Genomic DNA, 14,522 nt, shown 5'->3' with positions numbered 1-14,522 from the left:
CAAATTTGATGGCCGCACGAAAAATCCTCTCTTGCTGCAGCCCCCTAATGGTGTGAAATACAAACAAAAATTCTTAGGTAAGATTTTCAAAAGAATTTTTTTATAAATTCAACCCATGTATGGCTAGGAAACTTGTTTGTTTGAGAATTATTTTTTTTTTTGAAATTTGAATTTCTTGTCACTGTGGTCAAAAACAAACATTGATTGGACTCCACTAAAAACTAGAAAATCAAAAGGACACACTTAAAATGAAGGAAATTCTATTAGTGTATGGCCAGCCTAGAGCAAGTTATACGTAAACTCCCCCTAGACACATGGGACACCCTTCAGTAGTGTGGATTTATTCTTACACTGCACGTGTCATAATCTCTTTTTTGACTGAAGTTCAGCTTTAAAGAATAACCAGTGCAATAATCCTGAAGGGCAGATTAAAATGTTAGTGCAATGTGAATATTTTAGATGATTAACAGAACATGTTTTTTTTAATATAGGTCTATACATCAGAGCTAAAATAGAGACATAAAAGGTTGGGGAGAGAGGACTTTGGGAGCTGTGCTGTAGTCCTGAAGTTCTGGCTGCAAGTTCCTATAAGACCCCTTTCACACTGGTGGCGTTTTTCAGGCACTTTAGCACTAAAAATAGCGCCTGAAAAATGCCTCATTTGCAGTCCCAGTGTGAAAGCCTGAGTGCTTATTTAGGCTTGATTCACACTAACGCGTTTTTGTTGCATTTTGCAGAAATGCAGGGAAATTTTTTAACATGGGTTCCTATGGAACATGTTCACATCAATGCATTTTTGTGGCTCTGCGTTTTTGGAAAGGGTCGGGGACTTTTTTCATGCAAAATGCAGCGTTTTGCATGTAATAGAAGTCAATGGACCTGCATCAAAAACGCAAGTCCTGCTTTTTTGCTGCTTTTTTTGCCACAATTTGCTTTTTTTTTCCACTGTATATATCTGGTTGCTAAGCGACCACAGTGTAAAAAAAGAAGAAGAAAAAATGCTAAATCGCAGTAAAAAAGCGTGTCCAAAAACAAGACAAGCACATCAAAAAGCACTACAAAAATGCTCAAAAGCAACATGCATAGATGTGAATCGAGCCTTATACACCACGCCTAAAGCTCCCCTGCCAATTGAAATCAATGGGCAGTGGTGCTTTGCAGGCACTTTTAATCCTTTACTCGGACGCTAGTGGGGGGTTAAAGGTGCCCTGCTAGTGGCTGAAAAAGTGCCTCGAAAACAACGGTAAAACGCTGCTAATTTTACCGCCGATGTCCCCGCGCTGTCGGTGTGAAAGTGCCCTTACTAATCTTGTATCGCCCATGTAATATATTTTCTAATATTGCCATTCATCTATATTCTGCACTAAAATTATTTCAACTGTCAGTGTTCTTCATACCAATTAAACCAACTTTCTTATTGCACATAAAGTACATACACGTATATAGATGTAAAGTGCTTTATAGAAGCAGGATCACCTTGTAGACAGGTTTCCTGTGCATTTTGCTTCCTCAGCATCTGGTTGTCATGTTTACAGGTCAAAGGCTTAAAAGCTTTATTGGTGTTTGTAAAAGCTGTTTTTGCTTTGAGATGTAACCCTTGTGTCTTTTGAACAGGACAGAGGTCAGCAGCAGAGATCTACCCCCCACTAAGGCCTGATTCACACCTATGCATTTTTAGTGCTTTTTGCATTTTGCAGATTTGCACTACAGTCCATTTAACATGGTTTCCTATGGAACATATTCTGCAGTGCAGATCTGCAAAATGCAAAAAGCACTAAAACTGCATAGGTGTGAATCCAGCCTAAAGGGAACCTGACAAGAATCAAGGCACTCGTTTTAATGTTCCAGCTCTATTCTATTTTTTTTTTTCTGGAAGATCTCTCCTTGGTAGATCTGCACAGGGAAGATCCTGATTGGGAAAGGGAAGTGTGGTGGTGCCTTACCATGTGTCTTTCGTGCCATGCAGCGAAAAAAGACCAGAAAACAGAATTGAATTCAGTCCTTCATTTACTTAGGCCTGATTCACACCTATGCATTTTTAGTGCATTTTGTAGATTTGCACTAAAATGGAAAATTGTATACTCACCTTTCCGTAATTTTCCTTTCCTGACGCATCTTCATGGCAGCACACACTGGGTTGTGACTCCGCCCCCACAACCTGACAGGATTGGATTAACTATAAATTTGAAGGGGAGACACCCTGCTGCATTCTCTGTAAATATCATCACAAAAGAAACAGGGAGGGCAACTGTGTGCTGCCATGAAGATGCGTCAGGAAAGGAAAATTACGGAAAGGTGAGTATACAATTTTCCATTTTCCTGACGCCTTCATGGCAGCACACACTGGGAAATAACTCGCCAGTCGGGTGGGTGCAAGTAAAATAATATTTATTCCTTATAATGCTGAAGAATTGGCTCTAATGACGGATCTGCCGAAGTCAGCCATGGATAAATGAGCAGAATCCACCTTGTAGTGGGAAATAAAGGTATTCCTGGAGGACCACGTTGCTGCCCTGCATATTGTCTCTGGTGAGACCCTGCAATACGCTGCCCAAGAGGTAGCCAATGCCCTAGTTGAATGAGCCCTGCTGTCTTCAAGAATCGCCATATGCTGGGTGGAGTAAGCTTTTTTAATGGTTCTGACTAACCAGGATGCAATAGTGCATGAGGAGGCGGCTTGCCCACGCCTGGTTCCATGGGGAATGATCAAAAGAGAGTTAGTTTTCCTAAAAGAGGTGGTAGCAGTTAAGTAGTTCATGATGGTTGTTTTGACATCTACTGGATGAGGATTACCCTGATCGTCCGTGAAGGATGGAAGGATGATGGTTGTAATGGAAGGAAGTTGCCACTTTGGGTATGAAGTGTTCGGAAGGTCTGAGGACTACTTTGTCAGGAAAGAGAACTAACTTAATGCTTGGATCTCCGACACTCTCCTAGCTGATGTAATCACAATGAGAAAAGACAGTTTTAAAGTCAAGTCCCATAAAGAGATAGTTTCAAATGGAACAAACGGAGGAGAAGCGAGAGCATGGAGAACTATTGAAAGATCCCATGATGGAAAGACTGGCCTCCTGGGGGGTTTAATGTTTAGATAGGCTCTGTAAATTGGATTACCAATGGGTGGAATGCCCACTTAGTATCTGTTTTAGCTGACAGAGCTGATACCTGAACCTTTAGGGTACTTAAGCTTAGACCCTTGTTGACCCCCGACTGGAGGAATTCCAGGACCTGAGAGGGTTCCGGAGAAAGGGAATTACATGCTTTCTGTTGTGCCATGAAGCAGAATCTTCCCCAAACCTTTGAATAGATGGTATTGGTAGTGGCTTTCCTGGCTTGCATCAGGGTAGACTTCATGAGAACAGCCTTGCGCTCTTAGTCTAGCCCTCTCAATCTCCAGGCCATCAGGTGTAATTTCTCTGATGCAGGATGTAAAAATTGACCTTGAGACAGATAATCCGGAGTTATTGGGAGAGGAACTGGAGGTTGAAGGCTGAGCTGTAAGAGTGTCGTGAACCACGGCCTCCTCGGCCACAGTGGAATAATCGTAAATACCGTCACCGAGGATCTCCGAAGCCTGGATGGGAACCTCACAATTAACGGAGTTGGAGGGAATATATACCCCAACTTGAAGTTCCATGGGTGAACTAGACAGTCCACTCCCTCCACCGATGGGAATGAACCTCTTGACAGGAATCTGTGGCACTTGGTATTCGTCGGAGTGGCTGCTAAATCTACTTCCGGCGTTCCCCAGATTTCCGTAAGGAGGGAGAAAGTCCGAGGGTTCAACCACCACTCGTTGTTGGATAGCGTTTCTCGACTCAGGCAGTCGGGTAGTATGTTCTGTGCCGCTGGGACATACACTGCTTTTAAACTTGTTAGATGTATCTGAGCCCATTCCAAGATGGGCCAAACTTCTTCCATCAAGGTGGTACTCCTGGTACCCCCTTGCTTCTGAACATAAGACACTGCTACTTGGTTGTCCATTCGAATGAGCACATTCTTGTCCGTCAGAAATGGTGCGAATGCCCTTAAGGCATAAACGGCTTCCCTGAGCTCTAAAATGTTCGAGACCAAACCTTAAACCTGAATATGCCACTGGCCCTGGGCTGCCTGGTCTTGATAGTGGGCCCCCCAACCGCTCTGGCAGGCATCCGAAGTGACTACTTCCGGGTCTGGAGGGACTATCGGTTTGTATTTCCTGAGATTGCTCGGGCGCGTCCACCACCATATCGATTGCTTCACCGATCTGGAGATGAAGATGGACTGACGCATTGAGACTCCATCCCACTGCCTGAGGAATGAGTTCTATAAGGTTCTCATGTGTCACTGTGCCCATCGCACCATGGGTATGGTTGCGGACATGGACCCTAGTACACTCAGACAGGCTCTGGCTGGTAAGTGATTCCTTGATAGCAGCTTCTGCATTTTCTGTATCAGAGGCCGGATCTTCTCTTGTGGGAGCTGTATCTTGTTTGTTTTGGGGTTCAGATCTGCCCCTAAAAATATCATATTTTGTGTGGGTCGCAGACAGCTCTTTTCCCAATTGATTATCCACCCACTTCTGGAGGGTTGTAAGGAGGATCTCTCGGTGATGAATCAACGTCTCTTGATCCTTTGCTAAAAGTAGGATGTCGTCCAGATAATGGTGGACGCGTAATCCCTTTTCTCTGAGGAAAGCCACCAACGGTAACAATACTTTTGTAAATGTCCTGGGTGCCGAAGAGATGCCGAATGGGAGGCACTGGAATTGGAAATGATGTTGGTTTATGGCTAACCGGAGAAACTTTTGAAAGGCCGGATGAATTGGTATATGCAGATAAGCGTCCGATAAATCTATTGAAAGCATCCAATCGCCAAGATTTATTGCTAGAAGTATGGATTGAAGGTTTTCCATTTTGAAAGCCTCCACTTTGATATCCTTGTTGAGCATCTTGAGGTCTAATACAGGACGCAAATCCCCTGTCTTTTAGTAGAAACAAGGAAGAGTAGAACCCTCTTCCCTTTTGGCATGATGGGACCTCCAGGATCGCTCCCTTTTGTTTCAATTCTGCTACGTACTTTACTAGCAGAATCCTTTGGGGTACTGAGGATGGTACTCTGGTTGCCTGGAAATGATTTGGTGGGAGTCTGTTTTTGAATTTCCACCTGTGTCCGAATCGGATTATGGACAATGTCCATAAATCCTTTATATGGTCTGACCAGATCTTGGTGAAGTTCCTTCTGTTCCCCTGCCGGGGTGGCCTTAGATTTCTGTATCCTTAGAAAAGAAGGTTTTGTGTTTTTCCAGTCCCTTCTAAATTCCCTACCAGGAGAGTAGGACCTGGACTCTCTATATTTGTCTGGAAGATTACGTCTGTAAACAGGTCCCTTCTGCGTCTTGGGTCTCCTGTCGGAGGGGATCAGGCCTGACTTCCCTCCTGTTACCTTGGATATGGCAGAGTCTAACTTGGCACCGAACAGATTTGCGCCATCATATGGAATTCTGCTATACACCAACAATATTGCGCAAATGAAAAAAAGAAAAATTGAAAAAAAGAAAATAGAAAAATATAAGCAATAAGCTGCTAACACGCTAAAATTAGGGACTTTTTAGCTGGGAAACATGTCAAAAGTATAGTGTAAGCGCTCAACTTATATATATATGTTTCTTATAGTGCTACAAAATGATATGTGCTCGGATGTGTCAAAATATATATGAAATTACCCCGAAGAGAGGGAATAATGCTGTATTACAAAAAATGAGAAAAATATATAAAAATATATAAAGTGACTTATACATATATATGTAAACCAAAATGGTGACTGTGTGAATATTTATCCCGGAGGGAAAACAATGACTATAAATTTATATAAATATAAATAATCACAGTGATAGAGTCCATAAACAGATATATAGTCCAAAAAACGTGCAAGATGTCAATCTGAACGTGTTGTGATAACAGCCAGGATTCTGTGATATTGTGACCGAAGAAGATAATATTTCACCCTGTGACGATCCCACCACCTTATAGGGTACAGGCTTACCGGATCTATATGACCCTAGCAGACATACGCCTCAGGGGTCAATCAAAGCTTGTGATCCCAGCAAAAATGGTCTCACGGATTGGATGTATCAATCATGGCATATACGATCCCAACAAACGACTAGATGTAGTCACTATTCTTCATGTACATATACAAATCCGACAACGACTCAGGCATGGAAGATGAAGAAACAAGGCCAACATGACCCCAGATGATGACCGGTGGGTCGAAACGCGTTGGGAGGACTCCGCTACTGCCACTTTTTTCTCTCTGACATACTTTATTGTCCATCTTGGAAATGTGAGTTTTAGCAAAATTTTTTATTAAAGGTTTTTTTCAAAACGTTATTATGCCATGTTGGCCTTGTTTCTTCATCTTCCATGCCTGAGTCGTTGTCGGATTTGTATATGTACATGAAGAATAGTGACTACATCTAGTCGTTTGTTGGGATCGTATATGCCATGATTGATACATCCAATCCGTGAGACCATTTTGGCTGGGATCACAAGCTTTGATTGACCCCTGAGGCGTATGTCTGCTAGGGTCATATAGATCCGGTAAGCCTGTACCCTATAAGGTGGTGGGATCGTCACAGGGTGAAATATTATCTTCTTCGGTCACAATATCACAGAATCCTGGCTGTTATCACAACACGTTCAGATTGACATCTTGCACGTTTTTTGGACTATATATCTGTTTATGGACTCTATCACTGTGATTATTTATATTTATATAAATTTATAGTCATTGTTTTCCCTCCGGGATAAATATTCACACAGTCACCATTTTGGTTTACATATATATGTATAAGTCACTTTATATATTTTTATATATTTTTCTCATTTTTTGTAATACAGCATTATTCCCTCTCTTCGGGGTAATTTCATATATATTTTGACACATCCGAGCACATATCATTTTGTAGCACTATAAGAAACATATATATATAAGTTGAGCGCTTACACTATACTTTTGATATGGAATTCTGCACCAATTTATTTTTGATGCTGTATCGGCCATCCACGGTTTGAGCCATAGCGCTCTTCTCGCTGTTACGGAGGCCAGCATAGCCTTGGCTGAACATCTTATAATATCTACTGATGCATCTGCTAGCTTGACTTCTTGCAGAGAGGAAATAATCTTTCCCATTTCAATGCCATCCTGTAGGTCTTTTTCTATTTTAGATGCCCATCCTGAGATGGCTGTGGCCACTGCTGCTGTGGTAATTGCTGGTCTACAGGCTCCCCCAGCCATGGAATATGCCTTCTTCAATTCTAGGTCCATCTTTCGGTCGAGCACATCCCGAAAGTAAACAGCATCCTCGATTGGTAGTGTGACGTGGCGGGTGAGGCGCATTAATGAGGAATCGATGATGGGAGCATTAATTAAAGGCTTCACTTTTGACTCTTTTAAAGGGTACATCTTGGCTAATCTGTTTGTAAGACTAGATCTTTTGTCAGACCTCTCCCACTCGTCTTTAATGAGATCCTCCAGCTCCTCTATAAATGGGAAGGATAACGGATCTCTTTTTAGGTTTGGAAAATATTTCCGTATTTTCTGAGGTTCCGCCGCATCATTTTGCCATCCGAATGCTTCTTTAACGCCCTTTGCAAAGGGTTCCACCAGGGAAAAATCAAAGCCCACTGACATCTCCTGACCCTCATCTTCAGAGGAAGATTGTGATGCCTGAGTGAGATGGGGGTCTGCTGAAGACGTACTGGGAGCAGCTCTATCTAATGCTGGTGTTGTTGTTTCCAGTATGGACTCCCGCACTGATTCTCTTATGAGGTCTGTAGCAATTCTTGCGTCTGCGACAGATACCCAGCAAGCATTTGCTGCAGGTTGGATGTGGCGGCTTTGACATTGTGAAGAAGGAGATCTCCTGCGACTTGATCGACTGTGGCGTGAGTAGCTATGTTGTGAGTGGCTATGTCTTCAGTGCCATGAAGGAGATCTTGAGCGGCTCCTGCGGGACATCCTGCTAGACGTATGGCTAGACCTTCCCCCATGGCTGCGCCTCTTGATCTAGACGGGCTGCCAAAAAAATTCAGCATTTAACGTCTGTCACTCTTTTTTTCTCCCCTTCAATACTTACCTTGCCCGGTAAAGCCTCTTACCTAACTTGCTGATGGTGGTCTGCGTGGGCAGTGGACTCCATAGAAAAAAAAAGGGGTGAAGGACAGTCTGAGATATAAAGAGAAATAATATGGGTATATATATATATATATATACATACACACACACACACACACACACATATACACACACACATATACACATACAATTCACTTATAAATATAAATATATATATATTATTTATTAACAAAGTTTATCTGCAAGAAACAATATAATAACAATAATATATATAGGAGTCCCACAGGGACTTACCTGGAGACTGCAGAGTGATCTACATGCAGAGGCAGCAACCTTCCTTAAGTTTTGCAGATTGCACAGCAGAATCACAGAGAAATACAGCTCTGTATTTGAAAATAGCGCCATTGCGGCGGCTAATTGACGCTCTGCGCATGCACAGAAGCGTCCAGAGTGTTCCAGCGCCATTTTGGATAAGGGAACACACATTAAAAACATAGGGGGAAAAAACACTAGCACTGCACGTGCTCAGAGTGGCCGAACGGCGCCATCTAGGCTGGAATTACAGCATAGAGAAAACACCACTGAAGGAGAAACAAACGGCGGCCATGACAGGGGACTACAAGAGACAGCAATCCCAAAGGTAGAGAAAAAAAGGGAATATAAACCACCACTTACTATAGGAATAAAAGATGGATATTATTTAAATAAGAGGAATTAATAGGCAAAAGAAGAAGGGGAGTCCACTGCAAAGGTAAAAAAGCTTCTTTAAAGCTTTGGTAATGCCAGAAATCCAGTAGCCCCTTGAGACCACCAGAGCGGGGGTTCCCTCCATAGAAGCTCCTTTAGAGACTGTACAGGAGGGACTTCCAAACAGGAGAGGCTTGAACCTGCTGGGGCGAATGCGGTAGAGGCTTATTCATCTGTAACAGGAAAACTCCGTCCGTCCAACCTGTCAGGTGAGGATAAAAAAGAGAATGCAGCAGGGTGTCTCCCCTTCAAATTTATAGTTAATCCAATCCTGTCAGGTTGTGGGGGCGGAGTCACAACCCAGTGTGTGCTGCCATGAAGGCGTCAGGAAAGTCCATTTAACACGATTTCCCATGGAACTTGTAGTGCTAATCAGCAAAATGTAAAAAGCACTAAAAATGCATAGGTGTGAATTAGGCCTTTAGAGAAGGTCCAGCCCTCCCACAAAAAAATAAGTCAGCAGCTACAAATACTGCAGCTGCTGACTTTTAATGTATGGACACTTAGGCTCGATTCACATCTATGCGTGTTGCTTTTGACACGCGTTTTTACCGTGATTTTGCCGCGTTTTGCAGGTTTTTTTTTTACACTGTGGTTGCTTAGCAACCAGCTACATACAGATATATACAGTGAAAAAAAAAATTAAACCGCAAATCGCGGCAAAAACGCAGTAAAAACTCGGTACTTGCGTTTTTGATGCAGGTCCATTGACTTCTATTACATGCAAAACGCTGCATTTTGCATGAAAAAAAGTCCCTGACCCTTTCCAAAAACGCAGAGGCACAAAAATGCATTGATGTGAACATGTTCCATAGGAACCCATGTTAAAAAAATTTCAGTGACAACACTGAAGAAATGACACTTTGCTACAATGTAAAGTAGTGAGTGTACAGCTTGTATAATAGTACATTTCCTATTCCCTCAAAGTAACTCAACACACAGCCATTAATATGTAAACCGCTGGCAATAAAAGTGAGTACACCCTTAAGTGAAAATTTCCAAACTGGGCTCAATTAGCCACTTTGCCTCACCGGTGTCATATGACTCATTTGTGTTACAAGGTCTCAGGTGTGAATGGGGAGCACATGTGTTAAATTTGGTGTTATTGCTCTCAACCTGAAAACTGGAAGTTCAACATGGCACCTCATGGCAAAGAATTGTTGCTCTACATAAAGATGGCCTAGGCCAGGGATCAAAATTTCAAGTCCTGAGCTACTAGCCAGGTCTCAAGGGTTACTCGCCACCAGTTGCCCCACCCAACCCTTACCCTGCTCCACCCCTAATCACGCCATCATAAATGATCTCATGAAATAACACTTAAATGTTTTATGCAGAATTAAGTTACAAAAATATATATTTAACAGCTTTATCAGTTTCCCTCAGCACAGCCTCTCAATGCAGTGTGACTTGTGCCCCACATTGCAGCCTCACCGTGCCCCACATTGCAGCCTCACCGTGCCCCCATTAAATCCTTGCCAGGGTGGAGAAGGTAAGAGGCCGTCCGGATCATGATGAGTTAGAGGAGAGCCAGGATCGCAGATCGGTAAAACACCCTGTAACAGCTGACATTGAGACTGTCTCCACTCTGCTCACTCTCACACAGCCCCGCCTCCTCCTAACCCCGCGCCTGTGATAGAGAGAATGAATCCCAGCATTGGACCCGCGTTCTTTCTATTACAGGCGCGGGGTTAGGAGGAGGCGGGGCTGTGTGAGAGTGATCAGAGCGGAGACAGTCTCAATGTAAGCTGTTGCAGCATGTTTTACCACTCAGTGATTCTATGGCTCTCCTCTAACTCCATGGCACTCTTCCACCGGGAGAAAGGCTCCCGATCAACCCCCCGCCCACCGGCGGTGCTCACCCCCCCACTCACAGGCAGCCCAGCTCCTCGCCACCCCTCATTTTCCACTCGCAAAATGCAAGTAGGCGAGTAGAAAATTTGAGGGCTGGCATAAGCTATAAGAAGATTTCCAGGACCCTGAAACAGAGCTGCAGCACGGTGGTCAAGACCATACAGCCATTTAATAGGACAGGTTCCAGTCAGTCCAGGCCTCGCCATGGTGAATCAAAGAAGTTGAGTGCACATGCTCCGTGTCATATCCATCCAGAGGTTGTCTTTGGGAAATTGACATATGAGTGCTGCCAGCATTGCTGCAGAGGTTGAAGGGGTGGGGGGGGGGTCAGCCTGTCAGTGCTCAGACCATCCGCCGCACACTACATCAAATTAGTCCGCATGGTTGTCGTCCCTGAAGGAAGCATACTTTAAAGATTATGCACAAGAAAGCCTGCAAAAAGTTTGCTGAAGACAAGTAGACTAAGGCCGCGTACACACGGGCGGACTGTATGGCCTACTTAGTCCGTCATACAATCCGACGGACAGTCCGTCATACTTTCGAATGAACGGACTTGACCACACACGGATGCACAAACAGTCCGTCGAAAGCTTGCGCGATGACGTGTACAGCACGTACGATGGGACTAGAAATAGGAAGTCCAATACACAGCAATGCACCCTTCCGCCGTGTAAATCCTTTCTGAGCATGCGCCATTCTTAGTCCGTCGAACTAGCCTACTGAGGAGCGGATTGTCCGCTGAAACCAAAGTATGACGGACAGAATTTCGAAAAATCCGAAATACTTAGTACGCCAGACTGCACGCTGAAAAAGTCCGCTGAAGCCCACACACGAGCGGACTGTCCGCTGAAATGTGTTTCGACGGACTAAGTAGGCCATACAGTCCGCCCGTGTGTGCGCGGCCTAAGAACATGGATTACTGGAACCATGTCCTGTGGTCTGATCCAAGATAGAATTATTTGGTTCAACCAGGAAGAGACAGACAGCTCCGCATGATGTAAAAAAGATGTCAGTTTGAGAGGACAAAGCTAGATCAGTGTAAGGAAATTAACGCAGTAGTAAACCGCAGTTGGTGGGGTTGGGGGAAACCTGCAAGGCAATGTCATAATGTGCTAGTATGCATCTCATACTAGCTCATTATGAGAAACTTACCTTAGAACTAAGCCCTCCAGCGCCACACTGTCACAGCTGAGCGGGCTGACATCTTACCCTGGTCTTCCTTCTGGGTTTGTGGCCTCCGGCTACATGAGTGGCCAGGGGTGCAATGTCACTCCCGTGCATGTGCACAAGAGCTGTCGTTTTACGGCCCCAGCTCTAAAGAGCTGGCATGGTATGCCGGACCTTCAGAGGGCAAGCACTGTGAATATCTCCTAAACAGTGCAAGTTTAGGAGATATTCACAGTATCTACAGGTAAGCCTTATTATAAACTTATCTGTAGGAATAAGTGGTGTAACTATCACGTTAATGAAGTTAAAAAAGCCCCAAATGTAAGTAGGACATGACCGTTCCAATCAGGTCCACCTGTCAGTTTTTCAGGTGGACCTGATCAGATGGTCCATTGCCCCCTATGGACCAGAAGGTGTAAATAAGCTTGTGTCCGTTTTACACCCGCCTTTCTCTGACCTGGTCTGCTAAAAACAAACGTAAGTTGATTCGTTCTCCTCTGTGTAGGCAGATTGGATCGGTGGTAGTCACGTGTAAATGGACTGCGGATTCTGTTTACTCCCGGCTGTCTATAGAGCAACGTGGACTCTGTCCATTTCCGCTCTGCATAAACTGAGCATACACGGCCTGCTGTGGTCCGATCAGATCCCCTGCTGATGAAAACAGAAGATGCCATTTGAAATACATTTTTTACTCTATCTGCCTTCTTTACTGCGATACATGACTCTACCCCGTTGGCCATGTTCTCACGCTCTTACATAGACGGCAGTAAAAATCTGATAGAAATTATAATAGGTCTCCATTATTTTAAGGCTTGATTCACATAGGGGTACTGTTGGCTTGATTCACATAGGGGTACTGTTTCCTATACCCTTGCAAAAGGCGGTGTATACCCACACAGGTGTTCTATGCAGACAGCTGCACGGATCTCCAAGTGTATCCCTGAGTGTACATCTGAGCAGGACCAGCGCATGGATCAGATCCCTGAATTGTATTCAGTTGGTGAAGTCTGTGCCGTAATTAAAATTGTCCCTTTCACTTTTTCAGGGTATTACCGATTTGTGGTTCTCTTTTTCAACTGCATGCTCACCTTTGGCTCCTATTTCTGCTTTGATATTCCCAGTGTTCTGCAGGACCAATTCCAAGGGGTAAGTGTTGAGGTTCATCCGTCCCTTATGGTTGTCAAATATCCATGTTTTTTATCGCTATGATATGTTTTTCTTTATTTTTTGTAGCAAGACAAAATTATGACTGCATATACTCTTATTAAATACCCCTGACGAAGGTGCTTGAACCAGAAACGTGTCGGGTACCGGAGACCACTGTATACCGGAGAGTAACAACAATCTTTTTTGAAATGCAAGCCATGTAACCTGTTGTTTTTTTTTGTCTTGTTTGATTTTTCTTTATTTTTTGTACATTTTGTGTATTTTTGCTCTGTCCTTTTAACTATCGGTCATTCCATGATAGAATGATTTTATGTAAACCTAATAAATTATATTTCTAATTCATACATGTGTGGTTGTTGCCTACAAAGTCCCAACGAAGGGGATTCTCTTTCCTTGATATAAAATTAGGGATGTGGCAACAACACACTGGTCTGACATGGTGAGGTTCATTTCAAAGACGTAATAAAACTATTCTGACATTAATGTGAGTGTCCATCCAAAACATGTAGAGACATTGGACCGGCTGAGATTCGATCTCTGTATGGGCAGGCTGATTGTACCCAAGTCGATCCATTGATTGATTTGTGTACAATTGGCTTGTAGGATTTTTTTCTTTTCATTTGATTACTGCCAGCCGGGAAGGCTTCCCGTGCTACCCATTGGCAGAATACAGTAGTGCAGTGGCAGTCAATGTAGATGGCGGAATCTAGCAATTTTCTTTCCTTCCACTCGTGTGGGAAAGAAAGAAAATAAAGTCCTTTATAGGCTACTTAAAACCAGACCCCTGTCTGGTTTTCACTGCTATAGAGGACTGTTAAACTGATTTCCCTTCTCTGTTTTATCAGACAGGAAGTGAGCGGAACTCTCCTACAACACAAATTGAAAAAAGGGAAGTCTAGAACCCCTGTTAGAATTTTGTGTGTGCTTCTCTTGCAGATTTCCCTTCACTTCCTGTCTCGTAAAACATGAGCAGGACAAGCAGTTGGGATAAATCTGTCTAATGGTGGTCATACACACTTCAGTTTTATTATCAGATTATGTGATTTGATCAAAATGACTGAATCTGCAAGCAATTAAATAGCTAGAATCTTTTCTTTTCTGAACGCTATAAACTCAATTTAGATCAGATTGAATTAAAACAAAATCAATCGTCCAGGGCCGAATATTATCAATCGCTTTACATTGATCAGCAGCACTGAGATACTTTGTTTATGTATCTTGTTTGATTAGAGTATGAGAATGCATGGTGGGAACAGAGATGCGATCTATGACTTACATTTGTAAGTTACGAATGCACCTTACCTACCATTCAAAATCCACTTTGCTGTGTGTGTTCATATCAATGAAATGGGTTGATGACTATAGATCGATTATTCATATTGAGGAAGTAATCCATGATTTATTGAAGTGTGTATGACCAGCATAACGGACCCCCAGATAGCAGTAAAAACAGGACAGGACTTCTAATCTTT

The 14,522-nt window shown here is 43.3% G+C and overlaps 1 protein-coding gene across 1 annotated transcript in view; it reads left to right on the top strand.

Moving 5' to 3' along the window:
* The window catches only part of LOC143924747 (lysosomal dipeptide transporter MFSD1-like), a 47,141-nt gene that overhangs the window by 4,207 nt on the left and 28,412 nt on the right, over window positions 1-14,522 (top strand). Inside the window, exon 2 of the mRNA XM_077449181.1 lies at window positions 12,929-13,029. Within this exon, the coding sequence (XP_077305307.1) occupies window positions 12,929-13,029 (101 nt within the window). The remainder of the gene's footprint in view (window positions 1-12,928; window positions 13,030-14,522) is intronic.

The sequence above is a fragment of the Lithobates pipiens genome, unplaced genomic scaffold, assembly GCF_037356315.1.
Source record: "Lithobates pipiens isolate NorthernLeopardFrog02 unplaced genomic scaffold, aLitPip1_a1.2 Scaffold_22, whole genome shotgun sequence".
Lineage (NCBI taxonomy): Eukaryota > Metazoa > Chordata > Amphibia > Anura > Ranidae > Lithobates > Lithobates pipiens.
The sequence above is the reverse complement of the archived record's forward strand: the minus strand, read 5'-3'. Positions and strand labels throughout refer to the sequence as shown.